This window comes from Phacochoerus africanus, chromosome 5, assembly GCF_016906955.1.
Source record: "Phacochoerus africanus isolate WHEZ1 chromosome 5, ROS_Pafr_v1, whole genome shotgun sequence".
NCBI lineage: Eukaryota > Metazoa > Chordata > Mammalia > Artiodactyla > Suidae > Phacochoerus > Phacochoerus africanus.
The window spans coordinates 5954822-5971432 of NC_062548.1; the positions used below are offsets into that span (position 1 = coordinate 5954822).

Genomic DNA, 16611 nt, shown 5'->3' on the forward strand with positions numbered 1-16611 from the left:
AGGTGTTCTCAGGCCGCACAGGTTGAAGTTCTACAACCTAACTCCCACAGCAGATCTCTCTGGAGACTCAATTTTGTACACCCGAACGGTCAAAGAGATGCGCTAGAGGAAGACAAAGGGAAGGGCACTCAGGAAGACGCAGAGGCAACAGACTGCAAGTCCTTTCAGAGGCAAGAACTACAACCATGACAGGAAATTTCGGGAGGTACATTTTTGGCTTGATATAAACAAAGAACTTTCTGAAAAACATAGCTGATCAACAAGGGAGTAGATCACCTTGTGAAATGGTACTTTCACTGACTGTGTGCTAGGGACGCCTAGTCTAAACTGTGGAGAAATTCAGCTGAATGAAAAACCACCTACACCTTGCTCCCGCTTTCATTCTGCCAGAGACCTGCGAAAATGTCACGTCAGGAGAAAACTGCTTCTTCAGAGAGTAGCTTGGGGACCTTACATGTCAGAACCTAGGGGATTTTCTTTTAGATCCTGAGAGTTCAGAAGTTCAAATACCTCCCAACTCTACACAGCTATCTCATGGATTTTCCATTTAGTCACCCTTGAAGTCAAGTTATGTATTTAATTAACAGATGTGACAGAAAGACAAACAGGAGAAAACAAAAGGGAAATAATCTTATTTATGATATAAACCACAGGAAATGGTGAAGTGGACTCTTGGACACAAACAAGGAAGATAAAATTTGTTGCAAAATTCAGCAAGTTTACCTTTTGGGGGTGGGGGTGGAGTTAGTCTTGAAGTAACCTCTTTGAAAGAGATCTCAGCAGTTACTACATCAATATGAATAAAAGAATTTTAAAGAAACTGTTTAAGTGGCAATTTAAAAGCTGTTTGTTTCTGTGCAGAAACCACTCTTTCAGGTGCATAAATGCCTTTGCAGTAAACAATCAACCACAGGTTTAGATAGTTTTTACTATGTAGTGATAAGCATAATTCTCAAACCTCCAGGACCCATTTTCCCCCCAAGCTTAACAATGTCCCCAAACACTTTTGCACACGTGAATCTCTAACACTATACACAATTCTCCTGTTATAATGTATCCTAAGCAGAAAGAAGACAATTTCAGCCACATTCTCTCTTTTTTTTTTTTTTGCTTTTTAAGGCCTCACGTGCAGCATATGGGGGTTCCCAGGCTAGGAGTCAAACTGGAGCTGGAGCTGCCGGCCTACACCACAGGCACAGCAATGCCAGATCCTTAACCTGCTGAGTGAGGCCAGGGATTGAAGCTCCATCCTCATGGATACTTGCCACGTTTGTTACTGCTGAGCCACAGCGGGAACTCCTCAGCCACTTTTTAAAACACTGATGTGCTGTCAAAGTGGCCACATCAGTGACACTCCTCAGACTTCTGTGTCAGGCATTTCTAAGCAGGCGTGTCACGACACACAAGAGGGGATGGCTCTCACAGCAGCTTCACACACTGTCAGCAACACTCACAGCTGGCCATTACCTTGTTCAAATTTGAAGTCTATGTAAGAATACTGATTCATTTCTTTTCTCTTTTTTCTTTTTCCACTGGTTTCTGGCGATAGTTCCTGCCATTTTTTAATGGCATCAGAAAAGGCCTAAAAATTGAGAAAGAGAAAGGTTACCAATGTAAATGGCACACAAGAGTATGTGAAACACAGGCGAAGCCCCAATCTCGCTATGACTCAGTTTCAGCTATCTTCCCTACATAGCTGACCAGAACAGGCAGTAGCAAAATAAACATGAAGCATTTCCTGATTTTCATTTTTCTCTTTGGTCACCTGCTCTAACGACAGAACCAAAATGCTTACTAACAAATTAAAGGGGTACAGGAGAAAACAGAAGCTACCAAAGCTGTCCGTGAGTAAGCACAGGGCACATCACCTAACAAATGGCTACAGGTTCTATGACACAGGCAGCACCTTCTGCGGTGTTTCCAGCCACCACTCCCTCCTCCGCTTCCCCCGCACCCTCATTACTTCTCCCCACACCCCCATTCTGCACTGCACGCTGGAGCACAGAAATCCTTACACCACTGATAATCCCTTTTCGCCAATGCCTTTAGCTCCTCCCCTTTTGGATCCTCCCAAGAGGCATTTAAAGTTGCTCACGGCTTTGCTACCGTATCTGTTTGGCTTTTTAGGGCCACACCCGCAGTATATGGAAGCTCCCAGGCTAGGGGTTGAATTGGAACTGCAGCTGCCGGCCTGCCTACACCACAGCTGCAGCAATGCCAGATCCTCAACCCACTGAACAAGGCCAGGGATTGAACTCACATTCTCATGAATACCAGTCAGGTTCGTTACTGAGGAGCCACAGTGGAAACTCCAGTAGTCCACTGGGTTTTCAACCACACCACACTGTCATAAAACACAGAGAGGCTCCTGACTGGAAGAAGTAGCGGCATTACCTTGGTCCCATTTAAATACTGCTTCTAGTTAGCAGGAAGAATGCACACACAGACATACACATACACACACAGACACACACTTGCCAGGAAGCTTTATCTTTTTTTTTTTTTGACCGTCCCTGCAGAATATGGAAGTTCCTGGGCCAGGTATTGAATGAGCCGCAGCTGTGACCTACACCACAGCTGCAGCAATGCCAGAAACTTAACCCACTATACTGCAGTGGGAACCTGAACTTGAGGAAGCTGTTATCTTAAAAGAAAATGTTGCCTAAAAATTAAAGGAGTTCCCGAAATCTTACCTTAATAGTTATATTGACAATTACCACTTATCTTAATATTGACTAAAGGTCTAGTTAAGTAGACAAATAAAATTATAAAATCAGAAATCCTTCCTCTCAAGACCTGCTAGTTATAATTCATACCTACCACTCCAAAGACAGTAATTTTTCCTTACCTCTTAGCCTCTGCACATACTGCTCCTCTAGTGAAAGCATCTTTAAAGCTCCTGTTCAAATGATATCTTCATTTCTTTCCTAGTGCTCTTTCCAGTGAATAATGTACTTTTATTCACTCCCTTTTATAAGCCTTTTTTCTTTTTTTTTTTTTTAAGTCTAATCTCCCCAAACAGACTGAAAGCTCTTTGGAAACTAATTTATATTCTATAGTCGTCAATGTCCTCAGGGTCTAGCCAGCAACTACAGTGAAGTTAGTACCCCTAACACCTACCAGAAAGAACACAGAGCAGATAATGGAGAACAATTTTTCCCTCCATTGTTTCTGGCACTTCTTCCTCCAGCCTGCCCACATTCACGAATCAAATAAATACCCACTCGAGGTATTAATTTTGAGGATCATGAATACAACCTGGTAAGATTTCTAGGCCATCTGTGACAATAGCCAAAGGAATTTAAGGAATGACCTAAAAACATGACAATGGGGACTGGATGATATAAAAGCTAAGGAGTGGACAGGACTCCTCTATGGAGCCTGGTGGAAAGGCCAGGTCCAGAGATAGGGGTGTGTCACATATATGGAGAGAGAGGTGACCATTCAATTATGCAGAAGGAGAAATCCAGGAGGCTTAGGTAGTAGAGATCCTCAGAATGACCACATCAGAAAACAGAAGTTAAGGGACAGGTTAAAAAAGACAGCCCTGTCCACTAGTATTAAGCTGCATGAGAGCATGGACCCTATTCTGTTCGGTGTGACATTCCTAATGTGTGACCTGTGGCATGCATTCAACAAACTGTTTGAAAGAAAGAGGCAGTCATACCCGTGGCATAATTACTGAGAAAAATTAAGAGGGGAAAGAATTTTCAATCCAGTGGAATTAGAAGTCAACTATGAGCGTATAAAGCAAGACACAGAAAGTTGTCAGAATCTAAAACACAGAAGATTCATCTTTATCAAAAGGCAAAGGGAATTTCCAAGATGACAGCTCTGCAGCAGGCATGGCTAACAGAACAGACTGGAAACTATCAACAGATGAAATGGATAGAGAAGGTGTGACACATATAAACAAGAGAATACTACTCAGCCACAAAAATAATGAAATTTTGCCATTTTCAACAACACAGATGTACTTGGAGGGTATTATGCTAAGTGAAATAACGCAGAAAGACAAATACTGTGTGACATAGTTTATATATGGAATAAAAAAACAAATTAATAAACAGAAACAGACTCACATATACGAAGAACAAACTAGTGGCTGGGGGGGAGAGAGAAGGGGGAAGGGCAAGTTAGGGGTAGAGGATTAAGAGGTACGATATAAGCTACAAGGACACACTGCACAACACAGGGAATATAGCCGATATTTATAATAACTATAAATGGAACATAACCTTAAAAAATTGTTAATCACTATACTGTACATTTGGAATATATACTACTGCACATCAACTATTCTACGACTCAAAAAAGAACAGACCTGGAGTTCCCGTTGTGGTGCAGTGGAAATGAATCCAACTAGGAAACATGAGGTTGCAGGTTTGATCCCTGGTCTCGCTCAGTGGGTTAAGCTGTGAAGTAGGTCACAGACGCAGCTTGGATCTGGTGCTGCTGTGGCTGTGGTGTAGACAGGCAGCTGTAGCTCCAATTAGACCCCTAGCCTGGGAACCTCCATATGCCGTGGGTGTGGCCCTAAAAGGACAAAAGACGGAAAAAAAAAAAAAAGGACTGAAAGAGGAAGGAGGGCTCTGGGTTAAAAAAAATGAACTGAGAATCCACATGTTTGACAGTAAGTAAAACTGCAATGAGAACAACTTTAAAACTGTTGGGCATGGAAAAACTTAGCTACAGAGTCAAAAGACAAAACAAACAAACAAAAGGAAATAAAAAAACCAAGGCAACTGACTCTAATTCTACGGAAAAACAGAAAATTCAGGAAAGGAAACATTATCACAGTACACTATCTACCCTAACAATGAACATTCCCATAGTCATAACAGATTTAACAAAAAACTGTGTATCTAAAAGATGAGTGTGTAAGATCCAGAACCTCCAGCCACCATAAGAACAAATAAAAATAATCCCTATAAAAAAAAATAATCCCTATAACAAATGAATCCAGCATAAAATATGCTAATAAATGTGGAGGTAAACACCAGGAAAAAAAAAAAAAAAGCAACCAGAGAGGAGTTCCTGTTGTGGCTTAGTGGATCAAGGACCCAACGCTGTCTCTGTGAGGATGCAGTCTCGATTCCTGGCCTCGCTCAGTGGGTTAAGGATCTGGCAGTGCCTTAAGCCGTGGCGGAGGTCACAGAGGCAGCTTGCATCTGGTGTTGCCATGGCTGTGACGTAGCCCCCAATTGCAGCTACAATTTGACCCCTGGCCCAGGCACTGCCACATGCCACAGACGCAGCTATAAAAAGAAAAAAAAAGGTAAAAAGAGTTGAGAGGATAGGAAGAGGCTGAAGAGGGGGCTTTAGCCTGCCATTTACGAAATTATAAATAAGCATTTTAGCATTATTTGATTTTTTTAAACTATGAAATTAGTTTGATAAAAACAAACATTCTTTTTTTTTTTGTCTGGCCGCACCCATGGCATATTGAAGTTTCCAGGCCAAGGATTAAATCTGTGCCACAGCAGTGACCCAAGCCACTTCAGTTACAATGCTGGATCCTTAACCCACTGCTCAGAAGAGAACTCTCAAACATTCATTTTAAGTAATAGTTCCTGTTGTAAGTTTTAAGGATGACATCTTCCCTCCAGTTTTCTAGAAGTTATTCATTAAAAATACAAAGTGCCGGAGTTCCATCGTGGCGCAGTGGTTAATGAATCCGACTAGGAACCATGAGGTTGCGGGTTCGGTCCCTGCCCTTGCTCAGTGGGTTAACAAACCGGTGTTGCCGTCAGCTGTGGTGTAGGTTGCAGACACGGCTCGGATCCTGCGTTGCTGTGGCTCTGGCGTAGGCTGGCAGCTACAGCTCCGATTCGACCCCTAGCCTGGGAACCTCCATATGCCGCAGGAGCGGCCCAATAAATAGCAAAAAGACCAAAACAAACAAACAAAAAATAATAATAATAAAAAAATAATTAAAAAAAAAATACAAAGTGCCGATAGCCCTCTTGTCCCAGGAGAGCTTTACAACCAGAAGAAACATTAGGGGCAGCTGCACTGGGTCTCCAAGAAGCCTACCCAGAGGATAAACCCATAAAAAGAGCTGAGCTAAAAGAGCCACAAAGGCACACACCTGGGGGTTGAGGCCTCCTGCCCTTCACAGCACAGGTTGGGAACAAACCAGAGCTCTAGCATGAACGTGGAGCTGCAAACGTACGGAGGCCAAATCATGCAAGGCTCCTGTGCTCTTGTATTACACTAAGAACTGACTCTGAAGATAGCAGTGAGTAACTTTTGAGTAGAAAGGTTTGAAAATTATTTTGTAGCATACAGAGAAGTGTGGAGAGATGGGAACTTTCTACTGGAAGCCGAAATACATGAGGCGCTGTGTTATAGGCTTGCTATATAACATTTTATCTAATTCTCACATTAGCCATCTGAAACATCCACTATTTACTAACAGAAAACTGAAGCTACAGGAGTTTCCTGGTGGCTTAGTGGTTAGGGATCTGGCACTGTCACTGCTGTGGCTCAGGTGTGATCCCTGGACCAGGAACTTCCACATGCCATGGGCTCAGCCAAAAAAAAAAAAAAAAAACCCAAAAAACTGAAGCTCTGCAAGCTTAGTCACAGACTTGCTCAAAGGCACAGACCAACAAGCGGCAGAACTAGAATTAAACCCAAGACAGGGGAAAAAAAAAAAAAAATCAAACCTAAGTCTGATCAAGATTCTAGATGTAACCATCAATTTAGAGGAAATTCAGGGGACAGAGGAATCATTTAATTTCACTGCAGGGATGCAGTGAGCAAAATCTAGACTTGTAAAAACCTCTGAGATAAACAAGTGATTTTTTTCAACAAATAAGCAGTAAGGAAAAATAAAGGAGGAGGAAAGAGAAAGTGCCTATAGATTAAAAGAGATTTAAGTAACATTTCAAGCAACTGGAATAAATACATTTTGCTTGGAACTCGCTATGACCAAACAAGTTGTTTAAGACTTCTGACATGTTCAGAGAAATCTGACCACTGCCTGGACAGCCAATGATGTTAATTTTACAATCTGACTATGGTATTTGGAGTGGTTTTTTTTTTTTAATGATTGTCCTTGTCTCTATTTTTTAAAGATAAACCTTGAAATACTTATGGATGAAAAAAATGAAATGATGCTTGGAATTTCCTTCCAAGCAGGCTGGGCGGGAGCAAGTAGGTAGGGTGGAAGTGGAGCGGGACTGGCAGGGGCTGCTGAGAGCTGCAGCTGAGTGGCGGCACGCAGGGTGTGCTACAGTGAGGTCATCTCTACTTCTCTGTGTGCTTGATGGTCACAGTAACAAGCGACAGGAAGAGACGTCCAGGGAAAATCGACTGTCAGCACACCTTCCCTCAGCTGTCATGTTCGGGGAGCGGCACAGGGAAGACGTGCTACTGCTGTAACCAGGAGCATCTCCGGGTGCGTTTTCTATGGCCCTGACCACGTGAGCGTCACTTCCTACAAGGCCGAACTCTCATGTACCACCTGGAGACAGCAGGGAAAGGCTCCAAGTTCTAACTGAGCACATCAGGTTTTAGCTTCTGCCAAACATTATTTCTCCTTAACACCTTATGCTCATTCAAATTTCGCAACCCTTTTTTCCAAAAGTCCTGTAAATTTAAAAATTACCCACCAAAACCAGCAGACACCATAAAAAACATCAAGGGCCAGAAAAACACGGTCAGAGATAAGTAAGGTATGAACAAGAACTAAGGCACAAAACCCTACAACCTCCCATCCAAATAACTAGCAGGCTCTGGGATGATTAGGCATTCAGTGGGGAGAAGCATCTGAAAGCAAGGTTCCTTTTACTGATGCCCGGGTGGTAGCAAGGACATGTCTAATGAGGACCAACCCATACCCAGACCGCAGGCGCTATTTCCTGCTGCGTGCTGCCCTCTCACTTTTCATGCGGCTCCCTGGGAGCTCAGAGAAGCTGTGCGGCACCACAGGATCAGTAAAGATGCCATGCAGGGCATAAAGAGGACAGAGCCTTTTCTTTCTCAGGTCATTACTGGGGGGTGGGGGGAGTGCGGGGGCAGGGAAGAGTCATTCTTTTTCAATGACAGGGCAGGCATTCCCTATTTAGTATGGGGAATGAGATTCGGAAACAGGATGCACTGTGTGTTCCCTTCAGAGTAATTTTACCAAAAATGAGCCTACATTTAGGAATTTGCTGACGACTGCCTGGATCTTGGTGATCTACAGGTGGAAGGGGTATAAACACAGCAGATTCACCTGAGGTTCACTGTCTTTCAAGTTAAGACCCAGTGGGTGTCTTAACCATTAAAGTAACTCCACATTTGCTTGCCTTCTGGAAAGAAAAGCACACTGTTTGCTGAGAATCACTAGAACTTCCGCAGGAGAGAGAAGAGGCTTCTCTGTTCTGACAGACCGCCATGAAATGGGCACCACACAGCAGACGTCACTAAATGGAGCATGGGTGTTACTCACCAGGGACCAGCACCCGTCTGAAATCTTGGAACAAAGGCACTCAACAGAATCTTACCTAGGGCCTCAAAGTGAGAAAAAAAAAAAAAAATCCTTGAGAGCTTTCAGTAGCTGCTCATTCTCTTCTGCGACAAACCACCACTCCTTGGGCAGTGATGGGTTCCTAGGCCCTTTACAGACCCTACTTCATGCAACTAGTAACTGAGCTATCAGGGGAAGGATGGTGTGACCAGCCCCAAGTCAGAAAGCAAATCAAGGAGGAGCAGCACTGGACCATGTTTGTTATACTCTAGTAATCCTTCATTCCGCAGTAAAATTCATCATCCTCCGTGTCTTTACGGTCAAAACAGAATTGCCCTGCTCCTAGTCTGTATTTCTTTTCATTCGGTTCTTCCTGATCAGCAAATACCTTTGTCTATGTATCTTCACCCTGCCAAACTCCTTAGCTCTCTGCCATCATAAACCATCCCAATTTCCACAAGCTGAACTCTTCATTCTGTTACCACGGGAAGAAGCAATCAAGAGGTAAGAGCCCACTAGGGAGACAGGTAGAGCACCTTTCGGGTGATTGCATAGTGTCCTTTGAGCTCATGCAGGGCCCACTTGATGTCCTGACTGCTGAGCATTTTGAAGTCGGCCATCAGGAGGTCAGCAGCTTGGATGAAGCAGCGCTGGTCAAGAGGAGCCAATTTAGAGTAGTCAAAAAAGTCTATCTTAGGCAACTGAAACGAGAGACAGGCACACCATTAGAGGTCAGATGGTGCATTTGCCATGAGGAGGAAATCATTTGAAGAATTACCTCTTACAGAACAGATTAATCTGACTTGTACTCATAATTATGCTTAAGGAAGATACCAGCCCTGAAGAGAGATGAAGAAATGGTGGTTCAGAAAGATTATATAGCTTGTCTGGAGTCTGGAGACTAGTTTTACTAGTTGGAACTATGAAAAAGTAGAGCTGGGGATTTAAACCCAATCTTTCAGCCATTTTCTTTCCACAAAATGCTGAGAAAAAAGGACTTTTTTTTTTTTTCTAGCTGAAAAATATAGGCATACTTTGGAGATAATGCAGGTTTGACTCCAGATCACTGAAATAGATCACTGAAATAGACTTCCAAGTCAGACAAATCTTCTGGTTTCCCAGTTCATAGAAAAGTTATAGTTACATTTATACCATACTGTAATCTATTAAGTGTGCAAAAGCATATGTCTAAAAAAAGTACATATCTCAATTAAGAAATACTTTACTGCTAAAAAATGCTAAATATCATCTGAGCTTTCAGCAAGTCAACCTTTTCTCAATAGCAACATCAAGTCACTGATCACAGGTCACCACAACAAATATAATAATGAAAAAGTCTGAAATATTGTGAAAATTACCAAAAAGTAATATAGAGACCAAGCTATGGGAAAAGTGGCAATGACCGACTTACTCAATGCAGGGCTGCCACAAACCTTCGATTTGTTTAAAAAAAAAAAAAAATTGTAACATCTGCAAAGTGCAATAAAATGAAGAGTAGCAAAATGAGTAATGCCTGTACATAAAAGGAATAGCCAAAAAGAATTTGTGGGGAAGAAGAAGTATCAAACAATAGATTCCAGTGAAGCAGTTCTAAACTATACCTTCCTTCCACCACTTAAGACAATAAATGCTAGTTTGGATCACAAATGAAGACAATGGGAATTCCCGTCTTGGCGCAGTGGAAACGAGTCCAACTAGGAACCATGAGGTTGCAGGTTTGATCCCTGGCCTTGCTCAGTGGGTTAAGGATTCGGTGTTGCAGTGAGCTGTGGTGTAGGTCACAGACGAGGCTTGGATCTGGCGTTGCTGTGGCTGTAGCATAGGCTGGCAGCTACAGCTCCGATTAGACTCCTAGCCTGGGAACACCCGCATGCTGTGGGCGTGGCCCTAAAAAGGCAAAAGAAAAAAACAAAAAAAACAAAAAACAAAACCCAAAACAAACAAAAGAACAAATGAAGACAGTGATTAAGGTTTTTAAAAACCCAACTGTTTATACCTTGATATGGGATTTGGTTACATAGGTGGATGCACTGTATATAAGTCTTACACAAAAAAGAATAGCTATAGACAGATATTCAACTCTAGGCAATAATCTGCATGCTCAAGTATTTACGGCACAGCACAGTGATGTTTTTGCATTTACTTTGAAATGCATTATAATAAAATAAAATATAAGAGGAATGTACTGAGGGATGGATATGTGACAAAATGGACACAGTAAAACGTTCATTTTAATAGTACTGCTGGGGGTATATAGGTAATCAAAGGAGAATTCCTTTGCCTTTACTGTATGTTTGAAAATTTTCAAAATAAAATGTTAAAACCTAAAATGATCCAAAGAATCCCAGCCAATTTTTGTTTCATCTTAGGTACTTGCTTTGTAGGATTAGAGATGTGGAAGATTCGTTTAATTCCTTGTGGGGAAGGAAAGACAGGGGTGCAATGAAAGCAGCCAAATACAGAATTCAAAGTGGCTCAGAAATATATATAAATATACACATATACTTATTACTGGAATATAAATATATTCTGAAATGCTATTCTCCTGGACAGCTGTAAAAAAAAAGCATCCTGACAAAGCACTTGATTCCCATACAAATGACGAAAGGAGCAGAGCATTTCCAGGAAGACACTCCAAAACAAGAGCACAACTTGCCTTTGTCTCATCATGGCTGGCAAGCAGGCTGCTATTGGGGTTGATAATGATTCTATCTTCTCTCTTTGGATAATCTGGATTTTCCAGAAGAAAATTACAAAGTCTGCAAAAATAAATGATGTTACTTTGATACTGCTTCCAAATCCCACACCTGCCTACTGATTCAAATGTAATGTTTAAAAAATAAATTCTCTAGTCACACATTATAAATGACCTATCAAGGAATTAAAACATTTACGGATCAGGGGGAAAAACCCAAATTAATAGATAAAAGAAAATGGGAGTACCCATCGTGGCGCAGTGGTTAACGAATCCGACTAGGAACCATGAGGTTGAGGGTTCAGTCCCTGCCCTCGCTCAGTGGGTTAAGGATCCGGCGTTGCTGTGAGCTGTGGTGTAGGTTGCAGATGCGGCTCGGATCCCACGTTGCTGTGGCTCTGGCGTAGGCTGGCGGCTACAGCTCTGATTTGACCCCTAGCCTGGGAACCTCCATATGCCCCAAGAGCAGCCCAAGAAATAGCAAAAAAAAAAAAAAAAAAAAAGACAAGAAAATTACACTGAATCCCTATTTTTACTTGCTAATTTAAAAAGTAATAAACATACTGATGAATACCAGATGAATGTACATTCTGAATTTTTTCTATTACTTGGGTATCAATGTTATGGATTCACTGAAATTCTTATTGGTTGAAATGTATGGAACTGGAGAATTTAGATGAAAAGCAGCTATTGTTTGTCAGGAAAACTTTAAGGGATGGGAAAAAGTTTGTATTTACATTCACAATTAAAAACAGCTTTCTAGGAGTTCCTGCGTAGCTCAGTAGTTAACGAATCCGACTAGGAACCATGAGGTTGCGGGTTTGATCCCTGGCTTTGCTCAGTGGATTAAGGATCCGACGTTGCTGTGAGTTGTGGTGTAGGTCGCAGATGTGGCTCGGATCCTGCGTTGCTGTGGCTCTGGTGTAGGCCGGTGGCTACAGCTCCGACTGGACCCCTAGCCTGGGAACCTCCATATGTCATGGGAGTAGCCCAAGAAAATGGCAAAAAGACAAAAAAAAAAAAAAAGTTTCCCATCATGGCTCAGTGGTTAATGAATCTGACTAGGAACCATGAGGTGGCGGGTTTGATCCCTGGCCTCGCTCAGTGGGTTAAGGATTCAGCATTGCCATAAGCTGTGGTGTAGGCCACAGACGCGGCTTGGATCCCGAGTTTCTGTGGCCCCGGGGTAGGCCGGTGGCTACAGCTCAGATTAGATCCCTAGACTGGGAACCTCCATATGCCAAGGGTGCAGCTCTAGGAAAAAAAAAAGACACCCCCCCAAAAAAAAAACCCAGTTTTCTATATGGAGTTCCTGCTGTGGCGCAGTGCGATCAGTGGCATCTTGGAAGCACTGGGACACAGTTTCGAGCCTCGGCCTGGCACAGTGGGTTAAAGATCTAGTATTGCTGCTGCCGCAGCTGGGGTTGCAATTGTGCGTGGATGTGATCCTTGGCCATACGCTTCGGGGAAGCCAAGGGAAAAAAAAAGTTTTCTATGATCAGCTCATCTAGGACAAAGGAGGCAAGAACATACAATGGAGGGAAAAACGTCTCTTCAGTAAGAGGTGCTGGGAAAACTGGACAGCTACCTGTATAAGAATGAAATTAGAACACTCTTTAACAACTATACACAATAATAAACTCAAAATGGATTAAAGACCTAAATGTAAGACCAGACACCATAAAACTTTTAGAGGGAAACATAAGCAGAACACTCTCTGACATAAACTGTAGCAACAGGAGATCCACCTCCTACAGTAATGAAAATAAAAACAAAAATAAAGGGGACCTACTTAAACTCAGAAGTTTTTGCACAGCATAAGAAACCATAAACAAAACAAAAAGACAACCCAGAGAATGGGAGAAAATATTTGCAAATGAAGCGACTGACAAGGGATTAATCTCAAAAATATACAAACACCTCCTGCAGCTCAATATCAAAAAAGCAAACCACACAATCAAAAAATGGGCAGAACATCTAAACAGACAATGTTCCAAAGAAGACATACAGATGGCCAAAAAACACATGAAAAGATGTTCAACACCACTAATTATTTAGAGAAATGCAAATCAAAATTACTATGAGGTACCACCTTACACCACCCAGAATGGCCATCATCAAAAAGTCTATAAACAATAAATGCTGGAGAGGGTATGGAGAAAAAGGAACCCTCTTACACTGCTGGTGGAAATATAAATGGAAAACAGTATGGAGATTCCCTTAAAAACTAAAAATAGAACTACCATAAGACCCAGCAATCCCACTCATGGGCATCTACTGGGAGAAAAACCTATTTTGAAAAGATACATGCACCCCAAAGTTCACTGCAGCACTATTTACAACAGCCAAGACATGGAAGCAACCTAAATGCCCAGTGACAGAGGAATGGATAGAGAAGATGTTTTATATATATGAGAAACACACACACAATAGAGTATCACTGACACACACTGTATCACACACACACACAATGGAATATCACTTAGCCCTAAAACAGAATGAAATAATGCCTTTGGCAACAACATGGATGGACCTAGAGATTACCATACCAAGTGAAGTCAGACAGTGAAAGACAAACATATGATATATGTGGAATCTAAAAAAAAAGGATATAAATGACCTCATTTGCAGAAGAGAAAGAGATTCACAGACTTTGGAAACAAACTTCTGGTTACCACAGATTGTGGGGGGAGGGATGGAATGGGGGTTGAGATTGGCAGATACACACTGAGGTCTATGGAACGACTGGTCAACGGGGACCTGCTGTACAGCACAGGGAACTCTACCCAATATTCTGTGACAATCTATGTGGGAAAAGAATCTGAAAAATAATGGATGTGTGTTTATGTACAACTGAATCACTTTGTTGTACAGCAGAAACTATCGCAAGCTTATAAATCAACTATACTTCAAACTTTAAAAAATGAAAAAAGTAAAATCAGCTTTCTAACAATTAATAAATAAATGGAACATCAAAGACCCTCTGCTAATTCACTGATACTTTTTTTAATCCTATGGGAATAAATCCCCAGGATGATTTGAGGGATACTCGGCTTATTGCAAGGCTGAAGGAATAGATCATGTTTGCTTAAGAACAGCCTGTCTTCATACCAAACTCAGTCTTCTCTTTTTTATCACTGCTGTGAAATCCTTCCAAAATAAGGATATAGAGAAGAAGATAACATGTGCACATGTATCACCACCCAGATTTACCAACCAGTTAACCAGCAAGGCTCTTCACCCTGGAACAACCAAAGCAAGCAACAAACTGTGCCCTTTGCACGATTTCACAGTGACAAGGACAAGGTATGCAGCACAGAAGCTTTTCAGTCACAGGGCCACTGGGGCTTCCCCTCTCGCTGATCTTCCTTCCTTTGCTCCCACAGATACTCAGGATGACTCCGGCGTCTTGAAGTGGAGGGTGCCACCACTCAACGCCCTTCTCCCCAAGTCTCTCCTGTCCAGAGTCAAGAGTGCAGCCTCAGAGTTCCCTGGTGGCTCAGCAAGTTAGGGATCTGGGATTGTCACTGCTTGGGTGCAAGTTCAATTCCTGACCTGGGAACTTCCACATGCCATGGGCGCAGCCAAAAAAAAAAAAAGGAGTGCAACCTCCAATTAAAACAGGTACAGCAGGAAAAAAACAGAAAAAAGTGCTCCATCTCCTCTTCTCACCTAGAGGCCAGTGCTCGGTGACTAAAAAATGGGGAGGCATGCTTCTTCTACAAGCCCCTTCAGGACCCTCGGCACTGGCCTGACTACAAAAGCCCCTCCTCCTGCTCCAGGCCGGGTCAGCACACCTGAGTACCTTTTCCTTCCTCATCACGTCCAGGAGTCCCAGAGGCCTCCTATGGCCAAGCCCTCCTCTTCTCATCATCATGCCCTGTCTCTGGAACACAATGCCAGAGGCCCAGAGGCCACGTCAGTTGTAGCAGAGGGAGACACCCCTAGTCAAGAATTCCGAACACATTTCCCTTAAAGGGAAATGACTATTGTCCCTGATGGTGACTCTTTGTTCCAATACAAGTGATAAGCACTGCAGGTTATACAGATCCTTGAAGAGCAGCCTGAGAATGAGTCACCATTAAGCATCCAGTATTAGTGGGGAAAGGCATCGAGTCCCAAACATCCCCTTTCACATGCACACATGGACGTGCTACAAACCAGATGTGTCACAGCTCCTCCCGTTTCAATCTTACCTGTTTGTAATGTTCTGATAAATGTGGCTACCACAGGTCAACAAACTGCCAAAAATCAGGAATTTGGGGAAAGATAAAAAGATCAAAGAATCAAGAATCTTCTTTGACAGAACAGCCAGCCATGAGTGAAGACAGAGGGCTCCCAAGTGGGGTGCATGCAAGATAATCTGCTAGAGTGCTGGAACAAAGTTTTAAAACTTCTGTCTCTAGTTTTTAAAATCTCATCCTTTAAAATGTTCTACTTTTACGAATTTTCTAAGGTAAATGATACAGTAGTAGAATACTCAGTAATTATTTCTGAAAAACACTCCCCACATTTTGAGTTCTTCCCTTACTAATTCATTTTATATTCTCAACATTAAAAACTTCATATACTGAAATGCTGCAAGATGTGGAAATCCACATGGCAGATAACAGAGGCTCTCACTTTGAACTGTCAAATTTTATTTCCATTTTAACGGCTTCTCTACCCTCACCAGCACAACTTTCCTGGAGTTAAATGACATTCAGTGGCACAGATAATTAAGAACAAAGTTTCCCTTCTACAGAAATAAGCTGCAACCAAACACACAAATATTTACAGCCTGAGGCAAAGGCAGGAGGAGGCTTGTCAGAACTCGAATCTGCCCATCTACTGATACTATCTCATGCCTGATCTGACCCAACAAGTTAAAGGATTTCAAGAAAGCACCTCTGCTAAGTAAGGTGGCTAATAGTATTCTTTAATAATAGCTTCTATTATTCTTTAATAGTTGCTGCGTCCATCCAATTTAAGCTGCAGCACATGTGCGTGAAAAGTCTTAGTTAACCAGTCAAAGTGCAGGTTACCATCTCAGGATGTTCTCTGGTGAACAGGCCCCTCCTGCTAAAATGACCACTGCTTACACCTAAAGGTGACTTAACGGCCGCACATAAAGGGACTGAGTCGGCCCCCCCCAAAACACCGGCTTGTCCAACTCTGCTTTGGGCCTCCTTTTGGCTCTACACAAACAACATTCAACTTCACTGTGAGAATTAACGACTTCATCTCAAGAGCTCAGGGATGAAAGGAGAGCAGTGTCAGAAAAATCAGACTGCAGGTTTGAAAAGATTAAAACAAAAAAAAAATGAAAAGATTCAATACAGTTACTGAACATTCTCTTTCCTTGGAATTCACAAGATTTTTTATGTATTTAAGGATGAATATTTGCTTTTGAGTGAAGCAAAAGGCACAGAGCAAGTCCTGAGGAAAAAGGACATCTATGAGACTCAGGAGGCAGGAA

At 42.3% G+C, this 16611-nt stretch overlaps 1 protein-coding gene across 5 annotated transcripts in view; it reads right to left on the minus strand.

Moving 5' to 3' along the window:
• Positions 1–16611, minus strand: part of RNF216 (ring finger protein 216) — a 168316-nt gene that overhangs the window by 108507 nt on the left and 43198 nt on the right. For 3 of the 5 annotated variants that reach the window (XM_047779471.1, XM_047779473.1, XM_047779470.1), the window contains exons 6-9: positions 11115–11217; positions 8995–9159; positions 1468–1582; positions 724–786 (exon numbers count right to left, since the gene is read on the minus strand). In XM_047779471.1, the coding sequence (XP_047635427.1) occupies positions 724–786; positions 1468–1582; positions 8995–9159; positions 11115–11217 (446 nt within the window). The remainder of the gene's footprint in view (positions 1–723; positions 787–1467; positions 1583–8994; positions 9160–11114; positions 11218–16611) is intronic. The other 2 variants (XM_047779472.1, XM_047779474.1) reach the window with 1 other exon arrangement.